The 26,092-nt window shown below is 38.2% G+C and overlaps 1 protein-coding gene and 1 long non-coding RNA gene across 3 annotated transcripts; one reads left to right on the top strand and one right to left on the bottom strand.

The window, feature by feature from the left end:
- Nucleotides 1–42: 42 nt before the first annotated feature.
- Nucleotides 43–19,389, bottom strand: LOC139936657 (ATP-dependent DNA helicase Q5-like). Of its 2 annotated transcripts, none has more exons than XM_071931517.1 (16): nt 19,256–19,389; nt 16,130–16,363; nt 11,805–12,445; nt 11,429–11,646; nt 10,664–10,841; nt 10,148–10,233; nt 9,364–9,600; nt 8,168–8,306; nt 7,623–7,656; nt 7,073–7,131; nt 6,040–6,131; nt 4,316–4,412; nt 3,345–3,446; nt 2,015–2,740; nt 1,230–1,560; nt 43–453 (listed from the first exon to the last, which is right to left on the bottom strand). In XM_071931517.1, exons 2-16 carry the CDS (start codon nt 16,347–16,349, stop codon nt 359–361), a joined length of 3,255 nt encoding a protein of 1,084 aa, XP_071787618.1. In that variant the 5' UTR covers nt 16,350–16,363; nt 19,256–19,389; the 3' UTR covers nt 43–358. The 2 variants fall into 2 exon arrangements, with proteins under 2 accessions (XP_071787618.1, XP_071787619.1); XM_071931518.1 differs by having other exon boundaries at nt 1,230–1,557.
- Nucleotides 19,390–21,248: 1,859 nt separating this feature from the next.
- On the top strand, nt 21,249–23,413 carry LOC139936675 (uncharacterized). Its single transcript, XR_011785995.1, has 3 exons — nt 21,249–21,382; nt 22,306–22,386; nt 22,815–23,413. It is a non-coding gene; the product is annotated as an uncharacterized lncRNA (long non-coding RNA).
- Nucleotides 23,414–26,092: the final 2,679 nt, after the last annotated feature.

The following is a 26,092-nucleotide window of genomic DNA, read 5'->3' as shown; positions in this document are numbered from 1 at the left end:
AAAGAAACAAGAATGACATGATTTAATCCAACCTAGTCAATACTTCTCTTTGAATAAAGAAACACGAATGACATGATTTAATCCAACCTAGTCAATACTTCTCTTTGAATAAAGAAACACGAATGACATGATTTAATCCAATCTAGTCAATACTTCTCTTTGAATAAAGAAACACGAATGACATGATTTAATCCAACCTAGTCAATACTTCTCTTTGAATAAAGAAACGAGAATGACATGATTTAATCCAACCTAGTCAATACTTCTCTTTGAATAAAGAAACGAGAATGACATGATTTAATCCAACCTAGTCAATACTTCTCTTTGAATAAAGAAACGAGAATGACATGCTGAGTCATCATTTGCTTGGCATTGGAGGTAGCTCACTTTCAGAGTTACACATGGCATGTTCCCTGAAGTAATATCGGACAAGTCTCTTGGCCTTGTCTTTCACTGTGAAGTAGAAATAAAAACAACACCAAAAAAAAACTGGGTAAGAATTTTGGTGAGCGGAGTTAATTATTTGAGTGGGTGATTCGTTGGGAAAAGTCTTTTTCTTATGGCTAAACAAGTTCATACTTCAAATAGGGAAAGGGAAGCAGGGAAACGGCTTATGCTGATTGCTTCATCGAAATTCTCTTTTTGCATGAAGTATAAACCAACATTTTCCGTGGTCTTATTCTTATCACAATGAAACCCCTGACTTCACGACAGAAAAACTACAAAGGTCCTCATAAATAGCTCAGAGAATATGAGGGATATTTTTAAAACAAGGCATGTTTTCCAATACCTGGTGTCCCCCTTTGTACAGGTGAAATAAAGCGAAGTATGGTAGGTGCATGCATGTGCAGACTACACAATGGAGTGTCGAGGGATATTTCCATCAGTCGTTGGGTCATAATTAACTGCCCCACCCTAAGTCAGTTCAGAAAAACTTGGCATTTGACGTGAAGTAGTTAAAATGTTGCTCCAAAGATTGTCAGCAGAGTGAATCCAAACCACTGCACACACATTGTGACATTTCAGCAACTACATGTACATCAGAGCCAAATCTCATAGAGTTGCTTAAGCACAAAAAGTAGCCAAACGACCATGTCACAAGTACAATTTGTGACTGGTATCCTGCTCATTTCTGCTTAGAAAAAAAAAGTAAAGCAATATTCTCTGCTTAAGCAGCGCTACGAAATTGGACCCTGAGTCAGTTTAACTTTTAGAACATTTGAACTTACATGATCGCTTGCTGATCCCCTCAGCTACTGTGATTTGATGAGCAAGACGTTTTGCAAGCATCTTAAAAAGGTCCTTGGAAGCAAACTTATTGTTCTTGTAATGAGGCGTCAAGTATTTAACCACAGCATCTGCTGCTGTTCTCCGGAGATCCGTTCCAATTAACTTTCTATGTTTCTCCATTGCTTCTTCTGACATCTCCTTGTCTACAATACTGGGGTCAAAGGTGACCGATTTCTTCAACTTCTTGTCATTGTTTGTGTTGTTATCCTCAGTAGGGGTTGGGCAGTCTTCATCTAATACTTTGGGTCTTTTCTCAGGGTTGGCAACCTGCTGATGAGAGATACAAAAGTTTCAAAAATAGATAGCAAAGTCTCTGTTTTCAAGGTGCATTCGTGTTTTTAAGAAATGCACTTAACCGGTTTTGCTTCTTGCACGATACTTGGGTTCTTGGAAAAAAGAAATAGGAACATTTTCCATGGGCAAACTGATTGAATGATTGAATGTAAAGAGAAGGGGTTTGCCTTGGTGTTTTTGGCATGATCTGTCAGCATAATGCGCCACTTCACCTTGTATTCCTTGCAAGGTGTTGTTGCTTCATCTCACAAGCTTCAACAACTTTGATATTTCAGTGCCATGAGTTTCGTTTACAGCTATGGCAATGTGATACTAAGTGAGAATCATTTAAGTATTGATTTCTTAAAACTGATTTTTGAAAGAAATCAACTAGAACATGACTTAATTTACTATCTAGCAACAGTGTTACATTTACCAAGTATGTACATACCATGTTGTTGAAGTCACATGATCTTTTCCTGGAAGATGTCAACTGCTGTTTACTGTCATCTTCGTCCATGGTAATAGATGAAGTGAATCCATCAAGTGATGCTGTGTTAATGCCATTGGAGGGACTTGTAGTATGTTGGTCATCAATCAGCAGTTGATTATCAGTTTCAATGTGATCTGTAGCATGGCTGTCATTCAATGGATCAGAAGGAAGTGCCTCATCCTTAACCATGGTAGTTTCTACTAACGGTATTTCACTTGTTGTTGACTCATTTGATCCAGTCTCCAACTTTGGCTTGGATAGACTAGTTTGACCTTTCACCTTGGCTCTTGAGTTCCATAAGCCTTGAGAGAGGAGTGCAGAAACTTTTTGGAATCCAGATAGTGTAATGTTGTCTGGTTGTATTGAGCCAGTACGCAAAGCTGAGTGTTTACTGGAAACTGGTTCTGTGTCATCACAGAATACTGGCCGAGTAATGGAAGCACCTGATTGGCTGGCAAGAAGAGATGAAACTGTTTGGAAGCCAATAAACTTTTTATCATCGGAGGCACTCTGAGATAGAGTTGATAACTGCGTATCTATACAAGACGATACAGCAGTAAAAGGTTGTGTTTTACTCCCCTTACAGAAGTCGTTGATACGTTGATTTATTGATAAGTCAGATGAACTGGCAAGTAGAGATGAAACTGTCTGGAAGCCGACAACAGCACCTAATGGTGTTGACCCCTGACATCAAACAGAATCATACATTAAAAGTATGTTATACATCATTACCTTGTAAGAAAATTATGCTGAGAGCTGCAGCAAGAAGAAATCAGACACTTATAAGTATCCCCCCCCCCCAAAAAAAGGAGGCATTTTGGGACAACCTATACCAATGAGGGATGAGAATGAGTGGCAACAAGTTCATAGACGACCGTTTAAAACCATGCAGGGCCTTTATCTACTCATTTATTCTAATTCATGAATGGCCTTTTGTTAAAAAACAAAACAAATTACAATTATAGACAATCTGTGACATTATGTTTCTTTTGCCAGGTTTTAAAGTTTGCACATTTTCCAAAAACTTTCTGTTTGTTTCATGTGAACTAATAGCTATAAATTGCATTTTGCATAAGTAAATTGCCCTACAATTCGCGCGCCCAACATGCATAACCAGGAGGTCTTAAACAGCTCCAGCTGTGTCTTTTTCAGCCGCTATAACATCCCCACGTAACATGCTCTCCACCAAATGGAATAGCGAAACTGTCTGGGGTATTAATGAATGTCAGATTAAGATATGCAAATAACAACAAACCTTTCTTTTCTTATTTCAATTTATACTTATTACCTGGTTGCTGGAAGTGTCATCTATTGATTCCTTGTGTTGTTGATCTTGTAAGAATACTTCATGAAGCATGCACTCTTTGGTAGATTTCTTAATACTGCTCACCTACATCATTAAAACCAATCACAACAAACTATGAACAGAATTACATCTAGAAATACATTGCAGCTACATTTATCCACAAATGCTTAACTCAATTCAATTTCAAAAATTTTGTTAACAGATTTTGTAGCAAAGTAGACACAGTTTGTTTACAAACTACCTCTTGACACTAGTCCGATGGCTTCACCCATGTTTACATCGAATTCCATTCAACCCTAACCCTAACCCTAACCCTTAAACAATTGAATAAATAAGCAAAGAAAAAACACCACAAAATGTTTAAAACAATCTCTGGAGACCTATTATACACATATTGACTGGTAATAAGGTAACTAGTGTATGTCTATGCCCCTGAGGGACTTTGGGTGACCAGAAGAGCGACCTATTTCCCAGGGCTGAAGGCCGGGGGAAATAGGTCCCTCTTCTGGTCACTCACAGGCCCGAGGGGGGATAGACGTGCACTAGCTACCAACTTATGCTAGTCAATATGTGTTTTATAACACATCTCGATCTAAAATGTAAAATATGAAAAGAAATTTGGAAAAGAAAGAAAGTTTTTTTAGTTGCTGTTCATGGTTCACGTTAAGAGAGGGTGCTGTAACCAGTCCCTATTTTAAAAGACTAGTGCCCAGCGGGCACTATTCCTGCAAAACACGCGCGCATGGTGACCAGACTATAATATTAGTTCAACCCACGTGACCGTCAGCCAACCGGAATACAGACAAGCAAGAGGTGTGCTATAGTTCCCTTTAATGCAAAGACAAAACATAAAGAGGGAATTTGAAAAAATAGATAATCAGATACAAATCATATAAAAAGCAATAGCAAAAATAGATAAAGACAAAACAGAGAGACAGACAGATGAATCTTACCTGACTAAGAATCTTGGCTTTATACATGTTACTCTGTCTAGATACTTTAAACATCTCATGTTCAACATCTATAGCTTTACAATGTGGCTCCCATTCACTGCAATCAAACAATATCAAGTCTTAATAAAAACACTCATTCTGTTCATTTTGATCATGCGTATAATCAGGTTGAAGACCACAGTGTAAGATTAATAATAATAATAACTAGAAATTGAGAGTTTGTGTACAAACTCAGGGTGTTCGGGTGAATGGTCAAATGAGGTCACGTTGTGTACAACATTTGTAGAACATTACAAGAGGTTTCATGTAGTGAAAGAATCTTGTATGTAGCATTTGAGGTTCTCAAGATATGAATTTTCTAGTGTTTAACGTGTTTCTGAGCATAATGACGTCATCAATGACGTCATCATTCCAAAAAAGTTGCGGGTTCATCTACTCATGAAGGTTCATGTTTATGATAAGTTTCAAGTTCATAGTAGTTTAACATTTTGTTCAAAATCGCACGAAGAAAGATGAGGCGAATCCCAGCGTAGTGGAATTTGAATTACGCGCGCCTTCAACGGAGTCTGCATGTGTATACACAACCCGTAATGCCCACAGCCACGCAGTGCTGTTTTGTCGTAGAGCATGGATACAATGTAGGCCTACATGAACTACACGCACACACACCCACACACCCACAATACAATAGTAGCATTCACATACATGAATGGCGATACTATCTGGTTTCTACGCGTAATGAATGGAGTTCAACACAAACGCGCGCTTTTACGACCAGAAGGCAAAATTCAACTGGCATTATGTTTGTGCAAAAGTTTGAGCAGGATAACTGATCTTCAAACTGATATTCAAATTTTGCGAATATGATATATAGTTCTTGAGATATGAACTTTTGAAATTTTGAACTTCCGGTTTCAACCGGAAGTAAAAGTCACATGAGGTCACGTTGTGCACGACTTTTGTAGCTAATTACAAGACCTTTTATATGCACCAAATAACTTGTGTGTGGCATTTGTAGTTCTCAAGATATGAACTCTCCAATTTTTAGCGTTTTTTTGAACGTAATGACGTCATCAATGACGTCATCATTCCAAAAATGTTGCTGTTTCGTCTACTCATTAGGATCAATATATATGGTAAGTTTCAGGTTCATACAAGCTTTAGTTTTTGCGAAAATCGCGCGAGAACGTTCGAGGAGAAGAACACGCAGAAAAAAAAAAAAAAAAAAAAAAAAAAAAGGAAAAAAAACAGAACAATAACAATAGTTGTTCGGCTGGTGGCCGAACACCTAATAATAATACTTGGTTATTATATAGCGCTTTATCACACCCCTAAGTAGCGTATCAAAGCACACAGTATTTTTCCTGCAAGGAATGTGGACCTTTGATTTGAAGTATGAGACCTATTCCTTTAAGCACTGTGTAAATCCCTTCTCTTTTCGGTATAAAGTGCACTGGGTTCTTTTTTGTGCCTTACACAACACACGTGACCAACGGCTTTACATCCCATCCAAAGGACAAAGCAATGGTTAAGTGTCACCACTGGGACTCGAACCCACACTCTGCTGATCAAAAACACCAGAGTTTAAACTTAGTGCTCTTAACTGCTCAGCCACGATCACTCATTCTGCGCACCTAGCCTCAATTTGATTGTGCATAATCAAAGCCCCTTTGCTCTAAAACTGGTGCATATATAGTTCATAATTTGTTTTAATGAAAAATTACCTTGCTGCTAATTTGCCTTCATTTTCCTTCCAGTAATCTCTAAAGTTATCCTTTAGTGCTTTCTCGATCAGCATCAAACAATGTTCTCTGGACTGCAAAAGGAAATAAAATTAACAATGCTTTCTCAATCAGTATCAAACAGTGTTCTCTTATTATATGGTTTAGTGTTTAATTTATCTAATTTATTTTCAGTAGTATATTATTATGTTTGTGTGAACAGAAATTATTTTGTGTACTACGTGTATGCAAATTTTCCTCCATGGTAGGACCATTAAAAATGAATTCAATTGAATTGACTTGAAATAAATCGATCAATGCTCTCTCGATCAGCATTTTATATGACATATCAATAGCTGTTGTTGCTTGGGAGTCAAGTTGTTTTGAAATAATAACCTTTGATTTAATGTATTTTGACAATTGAGGAAGTCATCAGGATGTCACAAATACTTGATCATCACCAAGTTATAACTACAGGTAAAGTTTCAGTATAGCAACCTCCAGGATGAGGTACCATTGTGCCATACACATCCATTCAGAAATGTGTACGGGTGTTCACCGTCTCTTATGTAACTACGCAAAAGCTTGCTCCTAATCATGTGGCGTAGCAACTGTCTCGATAGTCCAAGGAATTCAAATGTAAGCGGTGCATTGTAACAAAGCGAGTCATTGTACCAGACATTATTCATTGTACCAGACTTATTGCTTGCGGACAATTGAGAGTAAGAACAGGAAATACTGCAAAGCAAAAATAAACAAACAAACAAACAAACAAACAAACAAACAAACAAAAAGTAAAAGTAGTTTGGCTGTTGCCCGAACACCTAATTAATAAATAGACTTTTGGGGTTGAGCAAAGAATTGACTAGTGTGGGACTCGAACCAACGACCTCCGGATTAACGTGCCGGTGCTCTACCAACTGAGCTATCTAGCCCTATGTTGGCGGTGTCCCTATTTTGTCAATATTTTTGTTCGGGGGTGTTATATAATAAATAGACGGCAATATAGCTACCAGAGATAAAGTTAATATTGTACCTTGACAGTGAGAGCAGGAATCTTGCTGCTAGATGCATCCCTCAATGGACAGTCAGCATCTGAAATAACAGGGTCATGTGTTAACATTAACTTGTAGAACTTCATTTACATCTGATTACTCAATCAAGCAGTCAAATGTTATTTCTAGAGCGCCAAAATCAAATGTTTGCTTAAAGGCTATGGGGCACAGTTGAATGGTTAGTAAGCCTGTTGAAACAGATGAGCTGTAAGGATTGTCTTGAATAAGTCAACTGGCACTTCTAATTTGTACAGGAAGATTATTCCACATTTTGGGGCCATATACTGAGAATGATCTCTCTGCAAAAGTTGAATTGTGAGTTCTTGACGAACAAACAGGGAACAAGAGGTAGATGAACGAAGATGTTTTGTTGAGATCTCAATTGTAGCATGTCTATGATTTATCCAGGGCCTTGTTTGTGCTACACGTTATACATTAGTATCATTCTGTATATATATCACAAACAAATGACTAAAAAACATTCTTTAAAAAAAAAAGAGAAATCAGAAAGAAAGAGCATTTGATCCTAACCTGGTTGAATAAATTCACTTGTCTTGAGTTGGTGCTGTGAAGGGAAAAGGTACAATAACTTATGTTTATATCAACTCATATTCACTTGGGATTGGACAATCTACGTAGAACTAATGTAATATGTATATTTTTTTTAACATATATCTACTTGATCAAACCAATAATTATGAATACTCATCAAAATTTGACAATTCATTGATTAAATTCTGTAAGAAAATGAGACAAAATGAAAATCTCCTCTAGGCAGAGTAGAACAGAGTACAACACAATACAGCCTTGCAAAACACAACCTAGAGTAGTTAGTTATCGCTCAAGCTGCAAGGAAGTTGCATTCTTCAATATGTAACTGTAAACAATAGACTGGAACTGCTTAAATACACAGTGTAGCATATAACATAATCAGTTGTATGTCACTAAACACAAATCAATAGTTCATCATGATTTATTACAATGAGCCAATAAAGTAGACTCAAGAAAGGTCCAAAGAAGGGTACAAGAAAGTGAAGGAGATACGATTGAGGCACAAGTTCAATGGGACTACATACCTTTTTTCTCTTTTCAAATTCTGCTTTGATCATACTGGTTCGTTCTCTTGCTGCTGCTCTATCATCATCACTATCAGCGTCTTCATTATCACTACCATCCCAAGCAGCTTTAGAACCACTACACTTACTCTCATAAAAACTATTCAATCAAACAAATACATGGAGTCAATAATCCAATAGTCAGGAGCTCAGCATCAAAGTCAACATAAATAGTCAGGTTAAAAACATCTTTAGCTAACGGGCAATCTCAGTGGTCTAGTTGGTAAGACATTTGCTATAAATTGGCAAAGGTCGTGGGTTTGAATCCTGCAGTAGTTCTATGCCTGTGTTCACATAACTTGAGAAAGTACCAAGTATATATATAGCCATTTATAGGACTCTTTCTCTGTACACAGGAACAGAGTCCTAACTATTGAGGCCCGTTTCTGGGGCGGAAAAATTTCACAGCTTCATAACTTAAATCTTACCTGCAACAAGCCACTAATTTCAACAGATTCACATTCCATGGCGGCATATATTTTTCTGCGGTGGGTTTTGGTCCCCATATATTCCTCACAAATCTGTCATTTTCGTGAAATAATGCAGCTTCCAACGTTAAAAAATTCCCGTTTCGATCGTTTTCTCACAGTGTTGTATGTTGTCGTGCGTACGCGTATACATTCGCGTGCAAGACGCATGATGCAAGCTTAGACGCATGAATTCTTGGTCACCGTATCTTGACTGCACAGCGTTTACACGTAACACAATTCAAAATTTGCGCGTCGTGCGTCTTGCGTACTCACGGCAGACTGTGATAATACGAACAAAAATGGGAATTCCTTAACGTTGGGAGCTGCATTATTTCATGAAAATGACGGATTTGTGAAGAATAACTTACGATCAAAACCCACCGCAGAAAAACATATGCTGCCATGGAATGTGAATTTGTTGAAATTGGTGCTTTCTTGCAGGTAAGATTTGAGTTATGAAGCTGTGAAAATTTTCCGCCCCAGGAATGTACCCTGATGTCCAGGACTTCACTGTAGTACAATACAAAAGTGTACGGCCGCCAGGGCTACAAGTATATAGTGCTTACACACACAACTGGTGTGAGGGTAAAACTAAATATTCTTTTCTTTGTTTCAAACTTAACATTGACTAAATCAACCTTGATTGGTTGAACTTGAGAGAAGGAGAGAAGCATCTATGGTTTATACCTATCAGCCCCGTAGCGTCCTCCACCATACAACTCCTTGTCTGCTTTACCCTTAGTATCTTTCTTGATGCAAGTCCGACCTGATTGATCCCCCTTCTTCTTAGAGTTGGACATCACACCTCGCTTTAGATACTCCAGTTGTTTACTAACTTCACTGGGCGTTGTACAAACATCACAAGAACTGTTACAGTCTGGTGGGCTATCTCCAAAGAATTGGGTGATTCCAAGATGGCGACATCTAAAGAGAATTTATGTCAGTATTAAATGAGAGTCAAAAGAAAACTGTTTGCAAGTAAGATTTGAAACTTTGCATGGTGGAAGTATAACTAAGAGAGGTTTGTTGTAACACCATGTGAATGTCTGTTGTGAGAAGTGTTGGTTCTGAAAATCTCAACACTACTCAAAAGAGACATTCAAATGGTGTTACCTTTCTTGTTTACAATTAGCTGGAGTGCTAAGAGAGGTTCAAGAAATAAGCATCTTGTTATCAAGTAGAGAGTGTCTTCTCTACAATGCAAGAAAATTTCTTATAACACACTTGGTTGCACAACTAGCGTTATTACAGGATGGATAGGAAATAAGAAGAAATGTTCAGTTTAAGATGTGGGAGGAAAACCTTAAATGGGAAACATCCACATTATCAGGTAGGGAGTGAAAACCCAATCAACATGCAAAGCTCTGGTCTGAGGTTGCATACGAACCAGGGCCACAGAGGTGAAAGGTAAGGAAAGAAACCACTGAGCAAACCTGATCCCCAACAGATACAGACAAATCTTTTGACTTACTCTTCACTTTCACAGAACTTAACAAGACACTCAAAACTCTGAATGCTGGCCTTGCCGAACTTGGATTGACAAGCTTTCTTCTCCGGCTGAAAATTAATGACAAAAAGAAACAACATTGAGTATCAAACTTCAGTTTATTTGCACATCACAGTCAAAGTATCAAACATAAACTTTGGGGTGAATCTAAAGAACTGTGCCAAATTTCATGGTTCTGCTTACTGAAAGCAAAGAATCGGTGCTTACGGAAGCAGAGAATTCCGCGCTTACATCAAGCATATTTCACTGTTAGCTTGGAATTTTTGCTTGTAAATAATCATAACGCTACTAGGCATTCTTCACTCCGGAGCTAGCATAGCAATTGGGCACTTGCGCAGTAAGTGGAGAATGGTGATTGTAAGCGCAGTATTCAGCGGTAAGTAGAGCCATGAAATTGGGCCCTTTATACTACAGGGGTAAATGGAACTACACCTTCATATGTTTTCAAGAAAGTCCAATTTCCACACAGTGATAACTTACTGACTTTAGTCTTGCCTTTGATTTCATCATCTCTTGCGTAATGAGGTAGGCTACTTTGTTACGCTCATCTCTAGAGTAATAGAGACGGCAATACGCACGACGACCGTCTCGACCAGCTCTTCCTGATTCTTGATAAAATCCGGCCATGGATTTAGGAATGTTGAAATGGGCAACAAACCTACAACGACAAATAGTATCAAGAACTGATCAGTTAGGCTTCATCAAATAGTAACAAACTTTACATTAATTAAAACATACTCATTTCAAACCCTAGGCAAAGATGGAAGAAGACTTCTCTTGATATCCAATAGTAGCAATACTACACCAAGCTCCATGCAAATTGTAATGGATTAATGATGGGTAATTACTTGTGGTTTGTTGTGCCAGAGCAGTCTAGGTCACCAGACTCAAGCTCTGGTATTGTCAGTAGTAGAGTGTAGGTTCAAATCCCGGTCATGACACCTGTGCCGTTGTTCAAGGCACTGAACCACAACTGCTTTGTAAAAAGTTGTAAATGAAGTGCATTTTGCTCTACCAGCCAGGCTCATATGTGGATGATACCCATGCCTACATCCTTACGGATGGAGGGGATAACCCTGATTCAGCCCCATGAGTAGGTGGCAGTTGATTTGGGTTGATAGCCCAAATCTGTTATGCATAGCCCTCATTTTGAAGTGGCCATCCGTGGCCTTGTGATGTCAGGCATCTCTCATAAAAGAAACCAATTTAAAATAAAACTGGTAACACTTGTTAGCAAAAACTCACCTGACAGTTGCTTTATCCACACCCATTCCAAAACTAACAGTAGCAACTATCACTGGTACCCTGCCTTCAACCCAATCATTTTGAACCCGTAAGCGGTGAGCTGGTTTCAATCCAGCATGATATGCTTCAGAACATAGACCAAGGCGAGAAAGACGATTAGCTACAGCAGAACATGCATCTCTTGTGCGACAGTAGATGATGCCACAACCATCACTACCCTAGAAAACAAGATGAGAAATACAACTCAAACACTCAGTTTAAGACAAATGTAAGATGATTAGCTACTGCAGAACATGCATCTCTTGTGAGACAGTAGATGATGCCACAACCGTATCTTAACAACTTCAGAATGCATAAATCAACATTAGTGGCTTACCCCTTCCGCGTTATCATTTTCTAGAACCTTCGTAGCAAAGTCCTTCAAATCTTGAATTGGTTCCTCTAACAGATCTTTGAAGATAACATCATAGAATAAGTTCTGTCTGAAACAACTTGCTTTGAAGATGGCAACAGGTTGATGTAGCTTTAAGGAATCAAGAATATCCTTTTGAACGTGTTGTGTAGCTGTTGCTGTTAAAGCTACACAAGGTACATCAGGGAATTTAGAACGTAAGTTACCAAGTTTGAGGTAATCTGGTCGAAAGTCATGCCCCCATTGTGAGACACAATGTGCTTCATCAACCACTATCAATGAAAGGAGTTTGCGAGATGCTAAGGAACGACATATAGACTGGAAGTTAGTTGTAGCTGCGAGCTCAGGAGTAATGTAAAGTAGCTTGAGTCTTGGCTTCTTGCTTGAGATGTCTGCTAGGATCGCTAGTCTCTTCTCACCCTGTATCTGTGAATTCAACGTCTCAGAAGGAATCTTCATCTTGTCCAGATGCTCAAGCTGATCTTGAATTAAAGCAAGAAGTGGTGAAACAACTAATGTGATTCCTGCTCGCACTAATGATGGAAGCTGATAGCACAAAGATTTACCAGATCCTGTTGGCATGGAAACGAACACATCTTTTTTACCTGTAAAATAAATCAAAGGAAGTATTTTTACTTTAAAATCCAAATTCAAAGAAATAATTTTATAGTTGTTGAATTCCAACACAGTAGTTCTCTCATTGACTGATGCTGATGGACAAGAAGCTGTGTACTGTGTAGCTACACGAGCAATGCCTTAAATCATGGGTGATGAGCATTCGCCCAGCCAAACTTTCTTAGTATTGCATAATTTACATACCAGTCCGTGCCCAGAGTGCCAGATAATTAGCATATTTTCCAGGTTTCATTTGCAGTCGCGTGGCGCACTCGGACCCTTCGAGATTTCGCGTGACAGCGCGAGAACTCGGAGACGATGTGCAGAATTGGCTACAGGTCCCAGCAAGAGGGCAGTGTTGGGTCAAGCATGGAGTGGTAAGTTTCTTGAACATTTTCCTCGTAAAACAAATCCATTTTTACCGGATTTTCGAGACCAAATACATGTGAATCTTCGTCTGAAATGTGGTTGAAGTTTTACACTTTTTGTTGATAGGCTTTACACTTAGGGTGCCCCCGACTGTTTCGAGCACGATTGAGACAAACGGAGTCCATATTCTGATAGACGAAGGATAGTTCTTTCGTTTGGTACCACATACACTTCTGCAGGTTTTGCCGTTGATATTTTTTTTCAGTGCCAAAAATGTGCAAAAATCATTGTTTGTGCCGCTTCGTTTTAGCTTACGTGATGTCATCATGTAAGAAAAGGCTTTGGTTTGTGGACTGTTCGTATGGCGTTCTTTTTTATCATGATTGTTTGATGACGATCGTTGTGAAAAAAAATCATGAAGAAATAAAATTTCTCATGAGAAAAAAAAAGAATAATATCAAAAATTATTTCTATCAATAATAACAAAACATGGCAATTTGATGCAGGATTGAAATATGGAATTGTTATGGGTTTTCTTCGTGATGGTTGAGACTCTGTATTAAATGTGTAGAGTAAGACTAAGAGTAGGTCTTCTATTTCTATGATTCGAATCTAAGTTCTATTTTACATGTATATTACTATTCAAAAAAGAATATTTTTTTAATTACCTGAAAGTATATTCAATATTTGTGGACACGTTGTTGAGAAAATAAATAATACAATAATTATTGATTGAGTTTCAATTTGATCAGGTGGTCAATACTTTTTGCTAGTTCATACTGGGTTAAATCCTATTGATTCAAGTCTTGGTTAACTCTTAATCAAAAAGGGAACGGTCATACATGTCTAACTTTAATTTCACACAGCAAAAATATTTCACTGGGGGATTGCAATTTATTGGTACTAACTGTAGTCCATGTCAGTTTTCTGCTCTGTGTAAAGTGTTTCTGAAACATTTTGGTCTTCTTGGGCATGTTTTTAACTCTATTTGCTTTCTTTGTGTTCCTTTTACAGTCCCAGCTCTCTGAAAATCTTTCACGGTTTAAAGTGACGGGGAGACCCGAGCCTGAACGACTACATAGGGCGACTACTGTTGAAGTCGGGACTGTTGATTGCTTAGTCGAGTTGCAAACATTTTTTAACTACTCGGTTATCGTGCCACTGCATAGTCGTAACTACATGTACCTGCTTGTGAACCAAAAGCACTCCGCACTAAATGCTAAAACCAAGTTTAGTACATGGATCTCAGACAAGCGTACAAAATTTTACTAACAACATATGCACACATACTTGTCCACTATATGTTTACTCGCGTTACTACTTACTACTACATACAAGTGCCATATGGCGCGTTTGGCGTGATTGCTAAATTAGTGGAATGTTTGTCTGACAGCGGGGTATTTCAAGCAAAAGTGATGTCATAAGTGCAGAGTGCTATTGTATCGCTTGCGACCATTCACAACAGCGAAAGGCCCTTTGCGAGACCACGGCTTTGACTTTGGATTCGGCTCAGGCTAGCTTGGCCCCGTGGTTGTTTTAACAGTTGCGCATGCTTTGCTTATGCCCCGTGGGGTGTCAGACATGACAGAGCCTGAAGCCGAATCCAATGCCGCAGCCGCGGTTTTGAAAAGGGTCTTAATTTACTTTACGGAACACAATCTGATTGTTTTTCACCAGTTACATAATCTTTCAATCCATTCAGCGTTAACTTTAATACATTGCGCCTGTGCCAAACAATATGCCGTAAGGCATCTTGGGCATCGAAAACTAGTGTAAAAGTTGCGACTCCGAGGCCCGACTAGTCGAGTAATAAATTTCACTAGGAGACTCCCTCTAAAGATATTTTTGTAAACTGAACAAAACTGATATTTCTGTTTAATTTATATTAGTATACCAAGGTACTTTCCCAAGTAATTTTTAATTTGTATTTTGCAGTGGTCACTCAAGTTTTTTCAACTTGTCGTGTGTGCAGAAACGCATCATAATGTCGTTGTTATTTTATGTAAGCAGCTGAAAGGGACTTTAAAATAAATGTTTTGTAAAATTAACAAAGTTAAAAGATTTGTCATCTGGTTTATTATTGTGTGTTGTATATTGAATATATTTAATTTGAAGCTGACCAAACTTTCCAGCTTTTAGTTGAGATTTCACAGTTAATAAATGGGGAGAAGGCCAGGATCAGAAATTGAACATTTCATTGGTTAAAAGAAAACAACAAATGAGTTTTGAACCCTTTTTAATTTTATTTGAATCAAGATAATACAAAGAAGGATTTCTTTTTAAAACTCAAATATACTTGGATTCATAGCATTGGGTTGGAAGGCCATCATATTTTGGCACAGAATAGCAATTATCCGTTGCGTTTATGCCAGTTTTGGTTCCGTAGACGTAAAGATGCAGATCAGATAATAACTGAAGCTAAACCCGGCCAAACACCATACTAACGAATAATAGTCGGGCACCCCTTTGTTGTCAAAACAAGCCCCCGTGATTGCATGACATGAGCAAGGAATCATGCCAAACCAAAGGTGCCTTGCGTTTTGTTACGTAGAAGCTGATTAGTCAGTTGGCACGCTTGATGCACATTCTGACCAATCGCGTTCGGGCTCACATTATACCATTGAGTAATGGCGGATTTTTTTACCGAGAAAGTTCGCTCTGACGGCGACGGATACTTAGGGTGCCCCCGACTGTTTCGAGTGGATTCAGAAACAACGACAGTAGCGGTTGAGTAGATGAATAATGTACCTGAACACACATGATTAAGGTTTGTCTGCACGATTTCGTTAAATGCTACAAAAGGGACTTTTTCGGAGACCGTTTATCATTTTTATAGTCCGAAATTCCTTATTTCTGAACAATTAAAAATTCTCCTATGGTTTTTGTCATTACAATTATGCATTCCTCGTTCATACTGTCACGTTGTTGTATTTTTACATGGCTGGGTTTTCACGATATGATTTTTTGAAAATGTGCCCTCCAAGCTCATTATATATGCAAAACTGCGACTGTCTTGCATATGCTGCAAATGAAATAAAGGACTTTTCCGCACGGTGCGCACTGACTGATACAGTTTAATATAAATATATTTAGCCTCCTCAGATTAAAATAAACTAACATGAAATCAGCTGGAGTTCTTTTACACCATTGCAGATATTTTGTATTGTTTTGTCGCACCATTTGGCATGGTGTTGCAACAATTCCGTCGGTGTTTCTAACTGGATTTGCAAAGATGATCACTACTAAGGTTGAACCCTGTCATAATGTTGACTATTTTTGTTTTGGATGGTTTTGTGTGACTTTACCTTCTGTGATTGTTTCTACAGCCTGTTGTTGCAATTTACTCTTGAAGTGTTCATGCTTGAAAACTGTCTGCAGTGTATTCTGCACTGGATTACAGCTAGATCCAACATTACAATCTGCCTGGCTTGATGGATTCTCTTTGACCACTGGACCTGGACGGATGAAGTTTGTAATTTTCTGGCTTTGTACATTTTTACTGGACTTCTTGGCTGCCTTAGGCATCACTTCAGAACTTGCTGTTTACAAAGGAAACGTAAAAGGAAAAAACAAGAGTTACTTATTTAAAATTAATGTCATAACCTTGAGGTGCATGAAAAATTAGTAGCAAGTTTATTGCTTGTGCAATGATCCAAGTCAATCCTATCCTATAATAGGTTTTTATCAGTGTGCACATCAGAAATGTCGTCTGAAAGAGGTTCAATGCATCTGGATGCAGATGAACAATCTCCATAAACTTAGCCCAAAATCAATTACATTTATTCACAAGAGCAATCATATTTCTTCACCACGAATGGGTCAGTAAACCTGGTGGGATGATTGAGGCAAAACAACCTGTGGACTATTAATGACACAAATAAAGTTTTCCACTTTAAAAAAATGAGTAAGCTAAAGAACAAAAAAAAAATTAATAAAGATTACTATTCAAGTTATATGTCGGACGCACTGAAAATTCATTTCATCTTCTTGCTGTCAACTCAATGTCAACTCCCTTGGTGCCGTCAAATCACCATCAACACCTCCAATAATGTATTTAAAATCCACAAAAGAGTCATAGAATTGTAATGCATTAGCCAAAAGAGAATTTTTACTAGTTTTATGTTACATTTTGGTTATGAAATGAGTTTTGTTTAGCTAGCTACTTGATCGGTAAGTTTTTGATGCAGATCGTTACAGATGGTTTTTCAAAATAGCGAAAGATTTTGATATCAGACGTGCTGGGGCCAAGGATACAGAGTGGATTGGACCGATTTATGGGGCTATTGTTAATTATAAGTGCTATTTATAAGTGCTTAATCTGACCGCTCTCCAAATAAGTTTTTTATTATTTTCAGGTTAAAATTTCAGACCTTTCAACTCGTAAGGTTTTGCCATTACAATTTGTAATACAAAGCACACATAGTTCTAATAATTCTTTGGTTTATTTGCTGATTTTGAGCATGGCCTTGTTGTCGGCGTGTTGTCAGCTTAGAACTCTCTACCATTTTATCTTCGATCCTGTCTTTGTACAATAAAATTCAAATCTCTTCTCAAAACTTATCTTATGTCACAGGGTTTCAAGGACTAATTTTTTTGTGTCTGATTTTCTTTGTTTTGTTTTTGTTTTGTTTTTGCTTTAACTGCGCCTTGAACACCCAACAGAGTGGATATGTATGCATTACAACTTACAAGTCTTATTATTATTATTATTAGTTAAGACCTGACTACTTCTAGAAACTATAAGGCTCCCCTGTGAGCCTTATAGGGGTCTAATATTTTGGACCACCTTAACGTTCCACGTTTTTAAAATCGGCGTTGATAGATGAAAGTTTTACGACCGTTCACAATCACAAACTAAAATTTCCTTTTAACTACACACCCAAAACTTATCACACACACTCAATATACATTCATGATGCTTGTATTGCGTGTACGCTCACAATCAACTGGCGGAGAATCATTAAAAGATGGCGGCGCCCATGAATGAGTCACGTTAAATGTAATTTTTGTACACGTTTTTGGGGGGCAATTTTCAAATCATTACATCTATGATCTACTGGACAAAGTCATCATTTGGTAAGCCCGGTCACAGTCATGTGTCATAGTAATTCCACAAAATAAAATGTAAGGAACAAAATGAAGCACGTTGGATGGAGTAGTGAAAGATTTTTTTAAAATGGGAGAAGTTTGCAATCAAACTACCACGCATTTTGCGACCTTGGAAAACTTAGTGTTTTAGACATGTATCGAAGGTGGGCTGTAATTGCGACAGTGATGAGACCGATGTTAAAAAAGCAGAGCTGTTGGGCGCGATCGGTCGATCGCGCTGCACTATTGAAAGATCAATTAAGATCAATTGGTCGCGCAGCAATCGGTCGATCGCGCAACAATCGGTCGATCGCGCAACAATCGGTCGATCGCGCAACAATCGGTCGATCGCGCAATGAACATCTTTGCGCGATTGACCAATCGCGGTACGAGTATTTTTTCCCGTTATCAGCCGATCGCGCAGGAAAGGCTTTGCGCGATCTACTGATCGTTCAGGAATGGGTTTGCGCGATCGACCGATAGTGCAGGAAAAAATTTGCGCGATCTACCGATCAGGTAACACCATTCCTGGGGGCGATTTCTCAAAGCAATAAAATTCATTGCAAGACAACACACACTTTAGTTACCATCTACGATTGATTTGCAGTTACGATCAATCTTACATCTTTGTGAATTCGGCCCCTGAACATCGGCCGATCGCGCCAAACAATTCCTGCACAATCGGCTGATCGCGCAAAACCATTCCTGCACAATCAACCGATCGCTCAAAACCATTCCTGCACTATCGGCCGATCGCGCCGAGCCATTCCCGCACGATCGGTTGATCGCGCATGTTCGATGCCGAATGTTGCGCGATCAACCGATTGTTGCGCAATCGACCGATTGTTGCACGATATACCGATTGCTGCGCGATCGACCGATTGCTGTGCGACCAACAACCAATAGATATTTCAATAGCGCAGCGCGATCGATTGATCGCGCAGATTGACCGATAGCGCCCAACAGAGCCATTAACAGCTCAACAAGAAGGTGGGCTAAAACTTTAGGGTGTGTGTAGTCTAGTACGTATAGTAAGTACAAAGGAAATTTTAGTTATTTGATTTGATGGCGAATGGTCGAAAAACTTTCATCTTTCAACGCCGATTTTAAAAACGTATAGCGTTAAGGAGGTCCAAAATATTAGACCCCTATATTATACAAGGCCAAGGCTCACGGGGAGCCTTAAAGTTTCTAGAAGTAGGACCCGACCCCCTGTTCAGTCTTCACTTTTGCTGACCTGACGTCTTGAGAATGAAGTTGAACTTTGTCTTTACCCCACCCGATTATCGGATTACAGGATTACAGGATTAGGGCTTTACTTTAGGCAGGCTAAGTTTACTTACTCTGTTATTTTATTCAAGTCGAGTGTTGTTTACAAGATCTTGGACTGGATTCTGTCAAATTTCAAATTAAACTTCAATTTTCTTTTACAAAAGCATCAACATGGAAGCTCTTGTTTGTCAGTTGAACGACGATGTTGCAAACCACGTCTGCATCATTTGTGCATGTTTTTTAGTAATAGTCTGGTGCACAGTATACGGATAAAGCCAAATGTGTTTGTTGAATACTTAATCAGGGTATGATACACTTGGAGCCGTCAAACTTTGACTCAAAGGAGGGCGCGCTTAACTTTGATGACCCCCCCCCCCCCCACCCCAACAACACAGTACACACGGCTGGGTTTTTTAATGCAAGTTTTGCTGCATTACTAAGAAGAATCTCTTATGAGAATAATTTACAAAAACACAAATATCAAGACGGATGTGGGCATGGAAATGTGAGCATGTAAAATGGTTGTACTGGTAAATGATTATCATCTCTATTTCATCAACCAGGAAGGAGAAATAAAAATGTTTTGACTACTTGTCTTGTTTAGACGTAGACAAGCTTTCAATGATCATGCATTGTTCAACAGCATTTGTATCAGGGGGATCTGGGTATAAAACTTGAGCATGTAAAATAAAGGTTCTAAGTTCGCCCAAAGCATGGCTTCCTCCATGCCCAAAATATGGGTGTTAGTAATCTAGCCCCCATAAACAAATTATGAAATAGGTTGTATTTCTATGGGTTGTGCCCCTATAGCGCTCTCATGAATGGACAGGAAGTGTTTGTTTATTGGGTCGATCGTTTAGCTTCCCTGGGTCAACCCCGGTGTGTGACGTTTTCTTTTTCCAGGACAAACGTGGGTAATTATCTGCACACGTTCGCCCTGGAAAAAAAAAACGCTGCACACCGGGGTCGACCCAGGGAAGCTAAACGAACGCACCCTTTAATGGACCCTTCCCATGAAATATGCTAATTACATTCACGCATGCGTACAGACCATGTTGGTTGGCAAACGCCATAGAGCTGTGCACTAAGCAGACGCGCAATCGCGTCTGTGTCACGCACACATTAGCCGTGTACAAAACAGCGCGATGTTCCCTCATTTTGCCAACCAAAACGTTAGTGAGCATGCGCTACATGCAATTTACATATTTCATGGGAAGGGTCTGTTAATGGTCCAAATAAATAGCGCCCTCTTACAGTTGAGTAAACCAGACACCATGACGTCATCATTACACAACCTCGCTTTGGCGGTCACCCGCGTCTTCGATCGTGCTTACAATATTTTCACTTCTCCCGCTTGAACCCCCTCCCATCATGCTGCTTTGTTGCATGTTTGCTTGTAAGAAAAATGTAAACACTGAAGCAATTTGTGAATAAACATTGTTTATTCATTGAAAATATTCAACAATGTTTGATCCATTTTTGTATGTTTGTTTTTGTCTTTGGTGGGAGAATACTCCATGAATTTTGAGACAGCATGTCCAAAGTAAAAAAATATTTATTTCCCTTCCCAAAATTCCAACACAGTGAGTGCTCTTGTGTTTCATGATTGTTTTGCTATTTACCAAAAAGTTTCTAATAAAAGAATTCTCTTAAAAGAATTGAAAAAAGAAAAACATCAAGTCGGGTCTGGGTATAATATGTGAGCATGTAAAACAATGGTTCCAACTTGGCCGTAAATGGCCCTAGTTCTCTAATAATGGTGCCCCTAAATAGCGCTCTCATTGGACGGAAGTGTTTAGTGTACTTAATTAACGGTCCCAATAAATAGCGCCCTCTTACAGTTCAGTAAACCAGGGACATCATGACGTCATTACACAACCTCTACACTTGGTGGTCGACCCGTATTTCCGATCGTGCTCACGATTATTGCTTCCCGCTCGACCCCCTGAGGGTTTTTTAACGGTCCCCTTATAAGCCTCCCTCTACGGTTGGACTTGTTTCTTACCACCGCCCCGCCCCCCCCCCCGATGACCCGATGACGTCACTTTCATAATGAAAAAACTTTTTTCGGGCGGCCGCCATTTAATTCCTCGGTTAAGCGAAAAGACTTGGACATTTAGCTCGTTATGACAGCTTTCAGAACTGAAAAATTGCTCATAATTGCCTTTTGGAAAAAAACACTGTGCTTTTGATATAAGGTAAGTTATGACATGAAAAAATATAGCAGTTGTTTTTCTTTTGCCTATTTTGTACTGTAGGATGATGGTCATGTCATTCACACGTCAAACAAATGGCATGCTTATTTTGTGCTGCATCCTTTTCGTGAAAAAGGGCAGGTAGATATTTTAATTTCATGCTCATTTCATAGCCTCTACTGAAACTGGCATGGCCAAATTTCATGAGCTTTAATATAGCAGAAAATACTGCTTGACAAATTCCTTTGCTAAGCTAAGTAAAAAACTAAAGCTGAGTGATCAGTGAGTGGGGCACGGCAGCAGTCACATTCCAAATCCAATTCGATCACTCACTTTCTTCACAATTATATTTATTGTATTAATTAATTGTTAATTGTATTAATTAGCCCCGAATATAAGCCTGTAACTACAACAAGCACAGAAACTTGCTTAGCACAGAAAAACACCTGCTTAATAATATAGAAATTAAAGGTCAAGCCAAAAAACCAAACATTATGTACCATTGTTGTGACTAGTATAGTAAGTAGTAATGCATAACAAAAAATATGAATACCCTGCCCATTTCTAGTGTTGACTGTAGGAGCAAAGAAATTTGCAAAGCAGAGTTTTCTAGTAACCACCTTTATGAAATTTTGACCTGTTCAGTTGTGTTAAGAACAGTTAAGCAGTACTTTTTTGTGTGTGCTTAGCAAGTTTTTGTGCTCGAAGGCTTTTTATAAAAATATTTAAATCACATAGGCTAACTTGTCTATTATTATATTATCAATCTTCAGTCACTCATACAAATTAAAATGTCAGATGTCTGTCCATGCTATCACTTAGTCTCTTTTTGTCACTTTCATTCTATTTGTCAACATGCTTTCCTTGTTTTGCATTTATATTTACTAAATAGCTATTTTTTTTCTTCAATTTACACTAATTTACAGACACAGAACGTTCGGACAGGAACGAATGGGAAACTGGTGAAAACTAAATCAAGATTCATCAAAGATTCAAGACCAGCAAAGGTATTGATGTTTCAAGTTAAAACAAGTGTTAAAACCTTTGGAAAGTGTAAAAATGTTGTACACAATTACTTTTATCAGTAGGATCGTTTGTGAATGAGTCGAACTAGACTCTAGAGGAGAAAGGGGCCTAAAATTCAATTCTCAAAGCCTGTCATTTCAGAAAGCAATAAAAGGGGGAAAGGGTCAGAAGGAATGGCTACCGATGACGATTGTTGTTTTTTGTTTGTGTGTGAAGCGTAATGATCATTTTTGGAATCACGTTATAGAAGAGCTGTTATTATTATTATTGTGTTTTCAAGCTCAATTACCAGTTCTCAAGAGAAAAACAAATAATAAAAGTCAATAATTTTAGAGGTATTTATTGATTCTTTGATCGAAAAATTAACCACTAAATCATTTTTTTTATTATTTTCTTTTTTACTCTGCAGGCAATGTTTCGTTAACCAGGGACAAGAACTCATCAGTAGGATTTGAAACTTTGCATGGTTGGAGTACAATCATGTGATGTTTGGGGTAGCACCATTTGTAAACCTCTTTTAAGTAATGTTGGTTCTGAACCAGTGGTTGAAAACACACAGTTTGATCAGCACACTACTCAAAAAAGATTTACACCCTGTGCACACATCACCTGAACAACCCATCTCTGGGGAACATCAGCCATCAATGCTAATGATGTTTGAATTGTATTTCAAAAATACTAAATTTTAAAAACAAATTTTCCATCCTCACAGCAACAAATAAGACAAACAAACTTTTAAGTTTTGGTACTGCTTAATAAAAACACAAGTAAGAATATAAAACGTGACCAATTTTTGATAATTAATATGTCCTGAGTTATAATTCAGAAAAAAATCATGACATGCCTATTTTACCAATAACTTATTATTGTAATGTTTACATCATTATAGTTTTACCAAACTTATTTGGATTCATTCGTTGAGGATTCAGGGAAAAACCACATACACATCACACAAAGCTACTTTCGTCATGAATTTTATCTTTGCAACTTTCTACTTTAATGTTATGTATTGAATAATATTATTATGTTTGCTTTGTAAGAAAAATGTAAACACTGAAGCAATTTGTGAATAAAACATTGTTTATTCATTGAAAATATTCAACAATGTTTGATCAATTTTTGTATGTTTGTTTTTGTCTTTGGTGGGAAAAGACTCCATGAATTTTGAGGCAAGTATGTCCAAAGTAAAACATACAACCAAAGGAACAAGGTTGATATAGACTGGACGCGACTGGACGTAATATTTAGGCGGCGCTATTTAAGGGGACCGTTAGCTAAACTAACCTAACCTTAACTGAAGGGGCGCTGTTCAAGAGGACCGTTAAAAATAAACGTAAACAATGTACACATGCTGCTGAGAGTGACGGTCATGTTACATGCATGTCATGTACTGTTTGCAGGATGCATAATCAGCAGGTGCATACACCCTTTTTATCTGGTTCGTGCGGATGGAAGTGGATGCTGGTCATGGTGGTTGTGGCATGGTTGCGGGGTAAGTTTGAATAAGCAAAATGTTGAACTGTAAACATGGTTTGATCCTTGCATGACAGTTCACAGTTGTATTGATTATAATAATATTATTGATTCGATTGTATTGTATGTTTAGTTGTATGGCTTAATTTTGACTGGCACCCCCCTCCCCCTCCGAACATTGACACCAAAACAAACAGGGAGACCACCATATCATACGGCTAGATTCGTTGGTAGCTCAACTGGCAGAGCATCGATGTGCCGGCTTGTTAATCGGGAGCCTCGGGTGGTCCAAAATACCGCGCTTGAATTATTTTCATAACTATTATAGTTAAATCTTAAACACATCAATTGCGAAAAAGGAAAATAAAATATTACTGAATACACAAATGCTGATTTTAAAACACAAGTATTTTGCTCTATTTTTTACTTCTTCTAATAAAAGAAAAGTCTTTCAAATTAAAGGCAGTGGACACTATTGGTAATTGTCAAAGACTAGCCTTCACAGTTAGTGTACCTCAACATATGCATAAAATAACTAATCTGTGAAAATTTGAGCTCAATAGGTCATCGAACTTGCGAGATAATAATGAAAGATAAACACCTTTGTCACAAGAAGTTGTGTGCGTTTAGATGGTTGATTTCGAGACCTCAAGTTCTAAATCTGAGGTCACGAAATCAAATTCGTGGAAAATTACTTCTTTCTCAAAAACTATGGCACTTCAGAGGGAGCCGTTTCTCACAATGTTTAATACCATCAACCTCTCCCATTACTCGTCACCAAGAAAGGTTTTATGCTAATAATTATTTTGAGTAATTACCAATAGTGTCCACTGCCTTTAAGACTAACACTGCAATTATGAAGATGGTCAAAGCATGTAATGTAAAGAAGGGATCATTTGGCCCACTGGTCTTCTAAACGGTCACCCCATAACATAACAATTCCAAACACACGGGGGAATTTCGTAGTTGTACACATACTGTACAGATACAACATTGCATTTTTGTGTACAGCACATTTTAATAATACGCGCGCAGCTACAGTTTAGCAGACGATAGAAAAGTTCATGAATGATTGTGTAGGTAGTGACCAACACGTCACTTCGAGGCTGACCAATCATAACGCACTATGCAAAGCTTACGTCACTGCACGTTTGACCAATGAAATCGTTGTATCCAAAGAATTGGACGTAGTCTGTAGAGTTCGTAGGGGGCGCTATCTAAAGGCACCGTTAACTAAACTGGCCTAAACTGACCTGAAGGGGCGCTATTTAAGGAGCCCGTTAAATAAACAAGCGAAGGGTGTCGAATGGAGAGTGCTAGTGTGGGCGAGAGAAGAAGGCGGAGATCGGAATGAGCGGAGCTTGGGGCGAGTTTGCTGTGGGTGTATCACAGAGGTAGGATGGGTTAATGATGTCTTTGAGAAGAAATGACGCTGTGATCAGCACGACATCCCTTTTTATGTTGATGGCAGTTAACTACATCAAAGATCTACGCACACGCAACGCAAATACGTGAAATAATCCCGACTGAAGAGGCCAGCGGACGCCGTTCATTAATTCTAACGGCCCTGGCAAGGTGAGAAATGTCCCGGATGTTTATGTAAACAAACCTGATGCATGTGGCTCACAACTCATATGGCGTGTCAAACGTTGCATTATTCGATAATGTACAATATATGTGCGATGTTTCTTATATATATGCGATAATTGTCACATATGTGCGATATTCATTTGATGTATGCAATAAATGTAATATATATGCAATAAATGTAATATATATGCAGTAAATGTAATATATATGCAATAAATTGTAATATATGTGCGATAAATTGTAATATATGTGCGATAAATTGTAATATATGTGCGATAAATTGTAATATATGTGCGATAAATTGTAATATATGTGCGATAAAATGTAATATATGTGCGATAAATTGTAATATATGTGCGATAAATTGTAATATATGTGCGATAAATTGTAATATATGTGCAATAATTTGCAATATATGTGCGATAATTTGCAATATATATGCGATAATTTTTAATATATGTTTGATAATTTTGTAGTATATTATATGCGATCATTTGTATGCGATGTTTTGTGACGGTATACATATGCGATAATTTAATATACATGTGCGATGTTCGTTCTTATATATGTGCGAAAGTGGAATTGTGGGATATAGTATGGCTTCCTGTCTACTTGATCCCCGTA

Source organism: Asterias amurensis, chromosome 4, assembly GCF_032118995.1.
Source record: "Asterias amurensis chromosome 4, ASM3211899v1".
NCBI lineage: Eukaryota > Metazoa > Echinodermata > Asteroidea > Forcipulatida > Asteriidae > Asterias > Asterias amurensis.
The sequence above is the reverse complement of the archived record's forward strand: the minus strand, read 5'-3'. Positions and strand labels throughout refer to the sequence as shown.

Coding starts and splice junctions, on each gene's coding strand:
- LOC139936657 (XM_071931517.1), bottom strand. CDS start 16,349: ATGCCTAAGGCAGCCAAGAAGTCCAGTAAAAATGTACAAAGCCAGAAA. Junction 12,446..16,129: donor TGTAGAAACAATCACAGAAG/GTAAAGTCACAC, acceptor TTTATTTTACAG/GTAAAAAAGATGTGTTCGTT. Junction 10,234..10,663: donor CAAAGGCAAGACTAAAGTCA/GTAAGTTATCAC, acceptor ATTAATTTTCAG/CCGGAGAAGAAAGCTTGTCA.